This window comes from Hyposmocoma kahamanoa, unplaced genomic scaffold (assembly GCF_003589595.1).
Source record: "Hyposmocoma kahamanoa isolate Upper Pololo Valley unplaced genomic scaffold, ASM358959v1 62, whole genome shotgun sequence".
Lineage (NCBI taxonomy): Eukaryota > Metazoa > Arthropoda > Insecta > Lepidoptera > Cosmopterigidae > Hyposmocoma > Hyposmocoma kahamanoa.
In genome coordinates, this window is record NW_020653850.1 from 12903441 (window position 1) to 12917930 (window position 14490).

The 14490-nt window shown below is 35.9% G+C and overlaps 1 protein-coding gene across 1 annotated transcript in view; it reads left to right on the forward strand.

Moving 5' to 3' along the window:
- The first annotated feature begins 1800 nt into the window (after positions 1 to 1800).
- The window catches only part of LOC113229781, a 106928-nt gene continuing 94238 nt past the window's right edge, over positions 1801 to 14490 (forward strand). Inside the window, exon 1 of the mRNA XM_026463462.1 lies at positions 1801 to 1837. Coding sequence (XP_026319247.1) covers positions 1801 to 1837 — 37 coding nt within the window. The remainder of the gene's footprint in view (positions 1838 to 14490) is intronic.

Consider the following 14490-nt stretch of genomic DNA (forward strand, 5'->3'; position numbering starts at 1 on the left):
TTGAGAAACAAAGTTACAAATTGCATGGCCCGTGGCCGCACAAGCTGCCATCACGATGGGATACGCCGCGCGGTTTTATTCTTTTATTATTTTGCATTCAAAGAAATTTATACTTAAATTAGTAGAATATATTCTACTAAATTAAGTACATTCGCTTGCTGCATATTCTTTTCCATTTTTTGTTTAAAGAAATGTAACCTTATCTTGTAGAAAATATAATTTATGTAGCGGTAGTTAATTTAGGTTGCGGTGTTCTCTCATCTATTTGAAGTGACCCTAAGAGATGAGAAAGCAGCCTCATATCGACACTTGTAGCATAGGTTACTCAAAAAAATTGCAATAATGACAATAAAGTTCCAAATCAAGTAACTTGTTGTATTATATTTGTGATAAAGGCGACGATATATTACGATTTGTTATTATGTGAACACTCCCACTTGTCACATTATAAATAGAAAATCATAACACAATATTCTACAACTTCCATATTTGCTAAAATAGATTTATGGAACTGCGTAAATTCAGATGTTAGCATTAATCATTCGCTCCCTTTGTGAGTGTCATTTATGAAAAAGCAATGTCCGTCGAGACTTCTTATTTTTTCTTAATTTCCTACGTAACAATGAGCACAATAGCTGTCATCTGAGGTTGACTTGATAAATCACTCAACATAAAAAACACAACCAAAAACGTCCGTAGAACGTGGTGTCAAGATTAGTGATGCAACAGATCTGTGCTTCTGCTTTCGCTACTTTCATGACGGAACTTTACGTTGTGTAAGTTTATTTATGAAACCAAAATCAAGCCCTGTTTGGAATTATTTCATAGAGATTTTATAGTGTTTACATTTCAGCTTCCGCATCCGCTTCCGTTTCTGTTTCCACTAAGATTTACTCTTATAATATCTGTTTCCGTTTCTGTTACCGTTACAATACTTCCGTTGCATCACTAGTCAAGATGAATAAATTCCTGAAAACATTTTGCTGCAGTAAAAATAATGGCCTTTTAAGTTTGTTTTTTTTAATCTCAGATTATATGTATTATTTTACTCGATAAACGTATTTTCCACTTCGGTAGGCAATTTGATAATATACTATAGTTGCAGTCCTTTTGAAAACGTAGTTACACCCCAAAACTTAAAAGAAAGTATGTAGGATTCTATTCAGAAAGTAATTAGTTCCAAAACATTATTATTTTAAAAACGGTTTTGTACTTATTATAAATATGACTCGAAGACCAACCGCGTAGCGAAATACAGTATCGGGTCAGTTGGTAAAAATGTTTACCATTTCGGCTTGCAATTAATAAATGACACATTCAAAATCAAACAAAAGGATTAAACTGGGTTCGCTTCGTACCCTAAACGATCTTAACCCTTCCTACGATTGTCCTTACAAAAGCTGAAACAATGTTTTCAAGAACGTGTTATTATTGCATTTACAAGCATGTACCGATGTTATAATACGTAACATCTAGAATGGAATTGAAGCCTGGTAGGTTACTGTATCCATGGAAAGATTTAAACCGCCCCTTAATGAAGGCTCCGTCCACTCACCACTTCAGTTTGGCGCGAGATTCCAAACGAGGAGAACGCGTCCAAAAATCGCGCCAATAAGGTATCGATACAATATTCAAGTTTAAAGCATTGTTCCACAATCAATATTTATATTCTGTTGTTTTTCGTGTCGTTAAAATATTATATAACCAGTGTCGATTCGGTTGTTATTTTGCGTGTAACTATAACTTTTTGGAGAAAAAACTTTTTTGGACAAAGAAACAAGCAGGACTATAAAAATAACCATGTTTTTCTTCTTACTAAGCGCCATATTTATAGCAAGTAAGTGTTTTTACTTAGATATAATTAAACCACTAAGTATTATCCTTTTGAGATTAACCATCGTGAAGAATAACTTAGTTTTTCGAAATGATTTGCATAATTTATTTGCATTATATTAAATAAAACAGGTTTGTTTTGAAAAAGAATATTTCAAATTTTATGATTGATACCTCTATTTTTGTGCATGAAAAAGTTTACTATTTTTAGTCTACTTACAAGTCACACATACACACTACACTTTTAAAGCTTTTCAGACACACGTACAAACTATGTTTTATAGTATTTAATATTGATGAATGAACGAATGAATGTAGAATGAAATATTCTTTGATGAACATAAAAATTACAATGAGAAGACAATTTTGTCTTCTCATTATAATTTTTATGTGCAAGGTAATGTAATTATCACAAAGTAAGTGTACCCCAGGCGGTAATCTATAAAATACTATTTTTTTTATCCTCATAAGCTCACTTAAAATTATAATTATCTAATATAAAATTAGGATGACAACACGGGTCATTCTTTCTAATGTTGAACAAGCTGAACATTAAAGCTGGTAAAATACATCTAACCGTTATACTTTGTACCCTTACTTGTTTTGCGAATAAGTCAGTAATGACAAAATACAAGATTATATAAAAAAGAATGGCCAATAATAAAGACCATTATTCCCGGATTTAAAATGTTGAGAAGAATACTTTAGTGGATCCTAAAAAGTCAACTCCATCACTTCACACCAAATTGGGTCTCAAGAAAAAATTTGTCAAAGCATTACTTAAAAGAAGGCGGATATGTTGGATAGTTTTATGAACAGTTTCCGGGTTTATATAAGATGAAGTTTAAATGTGGTGTTCTTGCTGGGTCTGACATAATAAAACCTTTGAGGGATGAAACTTCTGAGTCACAAATAAGGACAAGAAATCCTGGAAGTCTTTTAAACGGCTGTCTTGGCAAAAAAAGACTCATACCTTAGGTGATGATTTGTTGGAAAATTATAAATTGTTACGTTGCAACTTGAGTGTAAAAGTTTGTTTCCGTCACTCACACTTTCACTATTTACCTGAAAGTGAAGCGTAAGGAGAACGTTTTTAATAACATATAAAAGAACTGGAACAAAGATATAACGGACGATGGCAAACTACTATTGGATGTTGAGGGCGGATTCTGTATTTCACAACCGGAAAGTAGTTTTTACAAAGACTTGTAATTAATTCTATATGTATAATAACTTTGCCATTTTTTGCTATTTTCGGTTAAACCTTTATGATTTTTTTACACCAAGTGACAGGATGATCAAGTCGTGTGCTTAGTGGCAAGTGACGCGACTGTTCATAGCAGTTGCAGTGGCACTCAGAGCTTTAAATCGCAAAGATCTGATGGGCATTGCCACTGCGTTCGTCACCTGAGACATAAGTTGACAAGCCTCATGTAATTTCACTACCACCCTCAACCCTTCAACTGTCAGTTGTTCTTACATTGTGGCGTCATTTTAGAAATTGGTTGCATAAATCACCATAGATTTAACTCGTGAAAATTATCGTAGTATGATTTTCTACGATTTTAAGTGTAATTTAACAACTCAGCGGAGCTTCGCTCGGCTTCAAACTGCTTTTGGCAATGAAGCACCATGTACGACGACTATTTATAGCTGATTTGCAGAATTCAAACGCGGTCGTGTGAATCTCAGTGACGAATTTCGTGATGGTAGCCCGTCCACTGCTGTGAACAACAAAAACATCAATGCTGTGCGCCGTATGATCAAAACAGATAGGCATGTGACATACCATGAGATTCGGGCATCTTTAGGCATAGGCATGAGTCAAATACAATCAATACTACACAAACATTTGGGTGTGAAAAAGCTGTGCTCTCGGTGGATCCCACACAATTTGAAAAAAGGCTCAAAGAACGGATCTCGTCACTTGATGCAATGCCATGCTTACCAGATTCAACGAAGGGGCGTCAAATTTTGGTGTGGGATATAGTAACAGGTGACGAAACATGGATTTATAGTTACGATCTCAAAACAAAGCAGCAATCGAGCGTGTGGGCCTTTTGAGATGAGCCAAAGCCAACCAAAGTGGCGCGCGTGCAAAGTGCGTTTAAGACACATGGCTACTGTTGCTTTGGAGAATCGTTGTACCGTGAATAGTGATTGGTACACGACCATTTGTTTGCCGGCAGTTATAAATATAGAATAAAAAGTTGATAAACTCCTTAATAATGACCGTAAACGCCGTATCATCTTGCTTCACCAGATAATACCAGTTCTCACACGGCCAGACAGACAAATGAATTTTTGAAGGTGAACAGTGAGGCCTTGTGACTTTTATTAATTTCCAAAAATTAAGAACCAATTACGCGGTCAACGTTTTTCATCACATGAAGAGGCTGTCGAAGAGTATGAAAAATATGTTTCATAGACTGTCACGAAGGAGTGGAATAAATGTTTTCAAAATTGGTTTATTCGTATGAAAAAGTACATTAACGCTAACGGAGAATATTTTGAGAAACAGTAAATTCATTTCTGGCCATTTATAGTATTTTTTTCTTATTCATTCCAGAAACTTATAGTGCGCCCAGGTATTATTATTTTCATCACCTGACACAGTAAAGAATATTTTGTTATATGAAAGAACCCATTCTGAAGAGCAATGTTTTGCTTCTAGTATAATTTCAAAAAATGACGTGTATATTTTGTGAATGTGAATATTTTGTTCTGAGTAGGAACTTTGAGATTAAATAAGTCGCAATCATACTACAGACGTACTACATTACTAGTCAATTTTGTAAATACATGTGTGCGTTTTGTGCAGAGCTTACCAAACGGGCATGGCATGTATGGACTCGTGCCTGCCCACAGACGGGAAAAAAAAGCTGGTACATCAGCAAATCAGCGGCGCCCGCGCTCTTATGCGGTTCCGGAATCTTATAGTGCGCCTCACGTATATGCTAATGGATACACAACATTGATCAAAAATACAACTCGATTTTCTGTACTTTAAAAATATGTTAAATTCTTAAGTGTGCATCGCAAAAGCAAAGCCTATACAAAGTTAATGTGTATCACTTAAAGTTAAGAGTATATCAAAGTCAACGCGTTTATGTTATGTATCTTTTATATACTTAGGTGCCTACTTAAAAACTTAGTGATTACATTTGTCTTTTCTGCGTATGTCACGGCTCTTGCTTGAGGCTATTTGTTCATAAAATTTCAAGGTGTATTAACATTCCTTTTGTTTTGGAATATTTTAATGACATACCTACTTATGACAATTAACGTAATGTTTTTTTCTCTTAGAAATAAAAAAAGTTAAATTTTTGTAAATATAAAATATATTCTTTATTGCACCAAATAAAATACAACAGAAATATAAGATTAACAGAAAGTGAGCAAAGGTGGACTTATCTCTAAAAGAGATTTCTTCCAGCCAACCCAGGGCAGTGAGAGCTAAGGTTATAAAAGGGCAATAGTGTGCAAGAGAGAGTGCGAAAGAAATATAATAAAGTACATGAAAAAAAAAATACCGTTGCTTGCATAAGTATTATAATGAATAATAATAAATAGCATCAATATGTAAATAGTGTAATATATACATATAGGTACACATATACATATATCGATAAATAAATAAAATACAATAAGATGATTACTAAGATATTTCAGCAAGAAAGTGCGCTTTCAACCTTTTCTTGAAAGAAGCGATAGACGGGCTAGACTGGATATGGGAAGGAAGTCGGTTCCACAACTGCGTTGCACGAGAACAAAAGTTAAAAATAAATTTGTTTTACAGTTAGGACGAACGAGCATCTTAGTGATGCACGGACGCCTTGAACGGGTAGGAGGGGATAGCAACTGGAACTGGGAACGAAGGTACGAAGGGTAGTAGAGTATATTAAAAAGGGCGGACAGGATGTGCACATCACGGCGAAGGCGAATTGGGAGCCATTTTAACCGAGCGCGAAATTCGGAAACAAGGTCATACTTACGGAGACCGAAAATAAATCGGATAGCCAAGTTTTGTAGGCGCTCTAGTTTATGCATAAGCTCTTCGGTCATATCTAAATAACAAACGTATAGTCGAGTAAGAGGAGTAGAAGAGTTTGCGCAAGCATAATTTTGGTATGAAAAAGGAGAAAGTATTGGAGTCATTTGAGAGAGTGAAATGAGAAGTGCATTCGTCTGCTAACATACAAATTACAAATGGTATATATTGTCAACCCGCAACATTTATTTCTTTTTTATGACACTAAGCGATGGGACATATAAGTCGTGCGCCTGGTGGTAAGCGACACGCCTGTATAAGGACAGTTGCAGTAACACATCGCGAAGGTCTAAGGGCGGCCATACACGGGCAGCTTGAAGTAGATAGTATAGAGTGCTTCAAGTAGCGACAACATAGCAAACTACAGTCTTCTATGTACACACATACACCAAACAGCTCGAGCAGTTGCGACTGGAGTTCTACTCTCATTCTCCGTCCGATATCCGTTTGAAACAATTACTGCCAAATAACTAATACCCGACGAAACTAAAAAACAATGTCGAGTATAAAGCTTCATTCCCATCATGCGTCTTTAAATTTGGTCGAATATTACATATTTAAGAGTAATTTTTTCGGACGGATGTCGGACGGAGAAAGAGAGTACAGGGCCTGCTTCGGGCGATTTGCAGCGCGGTGAAATTTCATCGTGCAGTTAAGCAGTCGCCAAGCATACACTGACTTCTCGAGCTGTCGACTGCTGTCAGTTACCTCCGCCCGCGCTTTTCGTTTCACGTCTCGCGTGCATTTCTGCAGCAGCAAACTCTACGCCGCCGCCGTCGCCGTGTGAGCAATAGTAGCAGTAGTAGTGCTTGTTCCTCAAAATCCATGTTGCTACTGATTTGAATGAAATTGAAATTGTGACTTGTTGAGCAGTTGATACCAACGCTGCAGTTGGTATCAACTATTCCAGCAGTTATCAATGGCAGCCTCAAGCTGTTAACTATGACTGCAAGAGCGGTCTGTATATGTTGATCATTGGCTAACAGCTCGAGCAGGCCGTGTATGGCCACCATAATTTACCCAATAACAGTAACCCCGTACTATTCCATTACGCCTGTAATTTCACCAGCACCCTTTTAAAATCGTAACGCAGGAATCTTCACATTACTGTTTGGCGGCAGATATAAGTAAGGTTGCTATGCTTCCTTGGACGAACTCTTTCACAAGGAGTCCTAATGCTACTAAAATTTAGATGTATTATTATATGTTCTATGGCTACGTATGGGTATCTGCGTATGAGAGGTTTTAGGCCATAGTCCGTCATGCTGCCCCACAGGGGTCAATTCAGAACCGATTATGATAACTCAGTTGTCGACCGATTCGATTTGATATCGCACGATTTCTTTTCATTTTTATTCACAACATCCGAATCGAACGTCAAACTGCCGTATCCGAAACCGAACCGAAATGTCGTCACCCCTGTACGATTACTCGAACTTCTCGACCGGTAAAGGCTACAAACGTTCAGAACACAGTTATCGAATGAAAGTTATTGAACGTCCTATTGTTTACAAAGCAAGAATGTAATATGGAAATTTCTTATTATTTTAAATAAAGTCTGGATTTTGTTCGATTTTAGTGTTTTGGTTTAATACAAGACTAACGCATTAAATTAAATTAATTAATTAAATTATTTTAAGTCTTTAAAGTCTTAAAAATTTGTATAAAAGATTATCACTTTTCTTATAATCTATTTCACCGGCTAACTCCGTAAACGCTGTTGGATAACGATATCGTATCCGAATCCGAATCGAACGTTTAACTCGGAATGTTCTGAATAGCTCGGAAAGCGTCCTTCGATTCAAGAACGATATCAATCGAACGATTCGGTTAAAATGGCGAAGAGTTCTGAATCGGGGTCGAAAGACACACGTTTTCCAAGGATTGTAAACCCTCTTCTACTTTTTAACATGCCCCTTTTCCTTTCCGTTAACTAGAGGTATTGCTGCTACACATTAACTTTACGTAACTTCTGGTAATTAATGCTTTTATTATAGATTAATTATATTATTTCCTTGCACGGAAGGTAAGTAAAAGTATTTATGAAAAACTCAAGTAAGGCAGTAAAATTAGCTGACATAATTTTAAGGACATGTTGTGAACCACATGAAGTGAACAACCTTTTACTATTCCTTTTACTTTTGAGTAAATTAAATCTTCTGTACCAAAGTATATGTAGGTAAGTAAGTAAGTTATTTGATTTCATTTGCTCGGGTTTCACGTAATAAGCTTGTCAGCTAATACTCGTAAATCGGGACCTTATACAAAAGTCTTAATTAATACATATGTAAAATGAAAAATATTGCAGTTGTGCTTGTTGTTGTTGGGCAATTATAGTAATAAATCACAACATTTGATCATTTCTGAGCCGACAACAGCAAAGTTAATACAAAGTATCAAAAACAAAGAAAAAGTCTTTAACTGTCATTTTCGCAAAACGATGATCATGTTGTTTGACACGTTATTGCTTATCACCATCCAAATGGCTACTAATTTTTGAGGATCTCGGTGGCCAACGGTTTACATTGTGTGCACTGGATGGGTCCCGGTAGGACCAATTTGGAAATTTAACTTTTCTAAGTTGATTTAGGTATGAGTGTTCTGAGTAGTGCCTCGGAGTGAATTCCGTTGCTCTGGTATTCATAACACACGAGGGAATTCCATGGAATCAAATGTCAAGCAAGGTACGTGGTGTATAAAAAAAATCCTACCTACCTATGTACTTAACCAATTCCCTCATTAGTTAATGTATACACTAAGTTTACTTAAATGTTTCGCAATATCGATTTAAAAAACGAATGGAAATGATGTCTTAGAATAATTATTTATTCACGAAATAAAATTACCTGTATAAAATAAAATAAGAGACAAGAATTCATAATGAGATCATACAATATTTAGAGGTAATGTGAGCATTGTTGTGTTGCGGTTATGAAGGGTAAGTCTTCGTCTACACGGCATTGTCCTGCACGTTTTAACGTAACGTAACGTATTCGATTATAAACAGATAGACTGTGGGGAGTTCACTGTTCACACGATATATTTTCATGCGTTTAAATGACGGGTAGCCGCAATATTCACACAGCAATCGCCCTCAGAGCACGTCTGTAATGGATCCACGCTTAGTTGCACTTTTATATTGCCGAAGAAAAGAAGAACAGAAGGTATTGGGTTCATGTAATGAATCAAAAAGCAGTGCGTACGCACATTTGAAAAATGGTACGAAAATCTGAGGAATGATGAAAAAAGAACGGGCCTTTGTTTCACTAAAGATATCAATAAATCGTTTGCACTCAGAAAAAAATTTTTCTGAGTGTTCGATCTTTGTATTAATGATTACAACAAACTAGTGGAGTAATTTCACAAAAAATAATTGAATATCATTTCAATAAAAATTTAAAATACAGTTAATAGCGACATCTCTCGCCAGGACTAGTAGCCGTAAAGGTAATAACTGGGTGATAAATCTTTCATAGATTTCTCATAAACAACGCTACGACGAAGGAAAAGTCGTTGAAAAACCAAATACAAATTCACGACGCAAGCACATAGAAAAATTCGTTGGGTCCGTTGGTTCGTTCCGTGGCTTAGTTGGTATAGCGTCTGCCACGGTATGCAAGAAGACGTCGGTTCGAATCCGACCGGATCGAAGGAATTTTTTCTGAGTGTTCGATCTTTGTATTAATGATTTCATACGATTTGCTTGACAAGTCTGATTATTCGGTAAGATTTATACTGCAAAAAACGTGCAGTACAATGCCGTGTGCACGGGGGGTAAGGGTGCTGGTGTTTACAGGCACATAGAACTAGTCAACTCATATCTCAGGGTCACGGGCGCAGTGGCGGTGCCTCTCAAATTTTTACCATTTAAAGCTTTAAGTGGTACTGTAACGGCTGTGAACAGGCATGTCGCTTGTCATCAGGCGCACGACTTGTTAATCAAGTAACTTGGTATCATAAAAAAAATCGTTTCAGAACCAGTGGTGAATTTTCATTAGACATAACGTGTCTCTTTCAAGCTCCTTTGTATACCGTTATTATATTTTACTATTTCTCTCTCTCGTTTCTTTCGTTTATTGTCATTATGTGTCGCTGACTATGCCTGGACCGAAAGGTAGTAAATAAATAACAATCACTTCATTAAATCACTTTCATACAGCTAATCCAGGTGTGCAGTGTTAACCCATAACGAAAGTAATTTTAATTTTTGGGCCTCCTCGTCAACTCGTTTTGTACGTCCCACTGCTGGGCACGGGTCTCATCATAGGCGAGGGTTTAGGTCATAGTCCTTCACGCTAGCCCAATGCGGGTTGGGGACCTTCCACGTTTTCCGAGTGTTGTGAACCTTCTTTCGAGCTTAGCAGTTACATTTTGTTGATTATTATTTTGCCGTCTATCATAATCACCGAAAATTCATGTTTTACATGCATGTCGTTGCCTTCCTTGACAATCAACGATAGACACAAAGAATCAATTTGGCTCTGAATAACAATAGCTTTAGTTTTCACAGCAGTTTCCGTTAAAACTCGGTAATAAAAGAACGACAAAATGTTAGCGCCCAGTTAAACGACACGAAAGTGTTCGCGCGGCTGCCGCGCGGAGATCGCCTAGTTACCATGCTTTCACGTACATTAATGGCGAATCTCAATTCTATTTACTAGGCAACAACATTTAAACTCCTCTGAATAATACAACCGCGCGGTCGCCGCGCGGTCGATGTGTAGGCCAAAGACAAGCCAGCTAAATAAATAGAGTATACTTTGCCACGACATACAGTTAGATGCAAGCGGTCGCTGCGCGGCGGTAACGCGGTCTCCGCGCGGCGTGAGTGCGATGAAATTCGTGTCGAATAATTATGGATGAAGGCTCAAGATTGTGCCAATGAATAGTATCAATTTATCTGATGGGCACAACAGAAGTTACGAATAAATTTGCGTCAGACGCAAGTTCAGGCTCTTCTGGAAGGAATTGTTTACATTCACTTTAGCCAGATAAGCCAACACATCCCCATTCACTGTATAAAAACCTATTGTTTCGTATTGTTATTTATACCCGGAATCTATCATCAATCCTAGCTGTTGTGTAATTCAACGATTCTTAGTTTTCGCGTATTTCGCTTAGTTATACATTAGAAATGAAACTATTTTTGTTATTAACCGTGCCCACGGGACCTATAAAGGGCCCGAAACGTTGGTTCGTTTGAAAAAAACAAATATAAGCGATTTTGATTCCAAAAAATATTATTTTCGTTTCCTGTAACCGTACAATTTTTGCACAAATGTTTGTAATTTCTATAATTAAAGCAGGTGGTAACTGTTCTATTTACTTTTTGCACATTGTAATAAAGTGGCAATAAGAAACAATATTTTTCATCTATTATATTCCTCAAGTATAAATATTCTGCCTTGGTCAGATCCAATTCAATAAAAACAATGTTTATTCATCTCATGACTTTGGATCTTATTAGAATCGTTCGTAAATTTGAATACTGATATTTTTTTATCTACAACTGCAGATCTCAATGTTTTCTGAGTTTTTATTTTTATTTTTATTTTCATTACCTTCGTAATCAAATGGAAGTGGTCATCCGTAACTAAATAATACTTTCGTAAAAATGTCTCCAGCCTTTCCACCTTTTCAATGTAAGAAAGTATTAAATTGTCAAAAAAAGAAAGTATTAAATGAAAATGCACAAATATCAATTTTTTAGGTACCTGGGTACAAAACATTACAAACCTCTACGCGGACAAAGTTGCAGGGAAAAACTGCTATTTATATTTTTTATTTGTGATTTAGTAGTATTATAATGCTAGTAAAATTTTACGCGGACGAAATGGAGAAAACCTAGAGTATCATATTAAAGTAAACATAAATTTTATTTTAACAAATAAAATTAAATGAGTGTTACAGTTAACATTGGTCACAACCAACAATATTTGAGGTGCGGTTGTTCTACCATTTTCCATAGTGGCGCCCTATGCAAGCATCGCTTCGATGTCGAAATAGGGTGAAAGTGACTGTAAAAAAAAATTATTAAGAACAAGCATGAATGATAAATAACTGTTTAGGAGTCATATCACCTTAAACAGAATTTTTGCCCACAAAAATAAAAACAGAAAAAAGCATCTAACGCAAGGTTACTCCAGTCCATAAAGTGTAATACAAAATATTTTCCTTCATTGTTGGCAGATTATTTCACTCTAGGGGCTGAACTAAGCAAGATTAAATATTTATTTCTACTTTATTTTCTAAGGGTATTAGAATGTAACAGCGTACAATGTAAGCTGCTTGTTTGGTAGATGTTCGGCCTAAAAAAGAACATGTTTGTGATTCTTTAAGTAGGATCGTAAATACTTTACGGGATATAAGATTTTAAACCCTCTGCGCTACAGTTTATTCGGATTCCCTCTACTATTAAATACGGATTAGTCTGCTGGTTTAAGATGGAAATAAATACCCCGGTGGTATTACTTAAAGTTCTGTACACAGAAGCCCATACTGTGTACACTAAGAGGGAATTCAACGTACAGGCAGTCAGTTAATGCTTGGTCTGTGCACGCGTTGCCTTTTACAACGATTAAGAGGTCCCTAAAGTTAGCTTAATTTTGGTCTCACACTGATGGTTACAGCTCAGACTTAATTAGAAGGCCTTTCATCAATGAGTGCTTTTTAAAAAGATAGGCTGATATATCACTATTTGTAATGCATCATACTTATGATGTGACGATGCACAGAGCCTTACCTTTTCCATGGACCATTAATACATCGTATTTTATATACAAGGTGAAGCAGAAAGACGTACCTAGTCATGTTAAAGAACCCAAACATATATTTAAATTTCAAATAAAATGTGTTACTAAAAGTTGATATATGACAATTTCTAAATCGATACATCTGCATCACAGTAGTTTATTTATAAAAAGGTCCTCCATATTGCTATCATAGCATTATGAAGAGCATGATATTCCCCATAAAAGAAATGCTGCCATTTTACGCTAACCTGTTTTAAATCCTTTGAAGTTGCAACTTGATTGATATTAAAACAAACATTTATCACGTAATAATATTAATTTATTTCTAAGTCGAGTTAACACATTTTTATTATTAATATAGCAGTAAGTTGTACATTAGGGAAATTATAATGTAGATACACAATTGTATGTAACGTGTTCATGGACATATTTTTTATTTATAACAATTTTCTGCTGATCCTGTAGCGCTGTACGTCCGCCGATATATGGGACAGTCCATTATTTGCAGCATCTGCGGAGAGTATATATACAGAGTGTCCCACGGCTATGTTACTGAAAGAAGACTTCATTTTTATTTTAAAAACAATTCGAACAGCGTTTAAAGATTTTTAAATAATCGCCTGTCAGAACCGGGAATGGGCGCACGGCTTGATCGTTCGACTAGATATATAAAAAAATATCCAGTTGGAAGTTAGTTTTATTACTTTATTTATAACAGTTTTATTATCTGTAAACTTATCATTACCTCTTAAAGTAGGTCACCCAAAGTCTCCCTACAAATGTCATATTAAATGAATTTAATGGTAAATTTTTGGATATTTCTAGTTTTATGTTTAAAACGTTATTGACGTCGATTTACTCATTATGTAACATACTTTCTGTATCAGTTTAAAGCTTTTTGATATCCCTTATATTTATTGAGTAATCGCCTGGGCACACTTGCAGACCACACCTTGTATATATAACTGAAGATAAATGACGGCCTTTTCGATGCGCTGTTTCAGCTCGTTTGAGCTTTCGATTGTTTTGCATTTTGGAATTTCTGTAATTAACAAAGTGGGAAGTAAAATCTTTGTAAATATTCTATGTGTTATGCATAAACCATTAATTGAATCCGCTCGGAATAATGTGACTCCTTGTGACACCTTTATCTACGTTCTATATACATATCTCTGTTTAGACTGGACAAATGCGTACTTAAATCCAGAAAATGTAAAGAAAATATTACATAATGGATTAAAAATAACCTTTTAAGATATCAAAGGGGTACTTATGTATTTGCATAGAAGCTCTGTCTGTCATAGACAACGACTCTATAATATTGTAGCTTAAGGTGCACCAATATTCTCAAAGACGGCAAAGGTAAACAACTTACAAAATTTTTAAATGTTATTACAATATACTTATCTTAAGACTGTTAGGGCCCGTGCAGCGTGCCCGCGACTGGACACCATTACTCGTGAGACTTGCAGCGATCAGTCGTCACAAGTCGCTTGCGACCAGTGTTGCCAGGTCAAATCTGAAAAAATCGGAAGATATTGCACCAAAAAACAGTAGATTGAGAAAAAAAAACAGTAGGTGCTGAACTTACCTAGAAACACTTTAAACCAATTTTCTTCAAACATTGATTGATCATTTTTAACCGCCTTCAAAAAAAAGGAGGAGGTTCTAAATTCGACTGTATTTTTTTATGTATCTTACGCAATAATTCCGGCTTGTGAACCGATATGGATGATTCTTTTTTACTGGAAAAAGGTTACCTCAGTATTGGTCCCATTTCAGTTTGAAGAAAATATTCCACCTCTGAGGGTGGCAAACTAGGGGATGAATCCGGTTTCGCGTACTTTCCGGTAA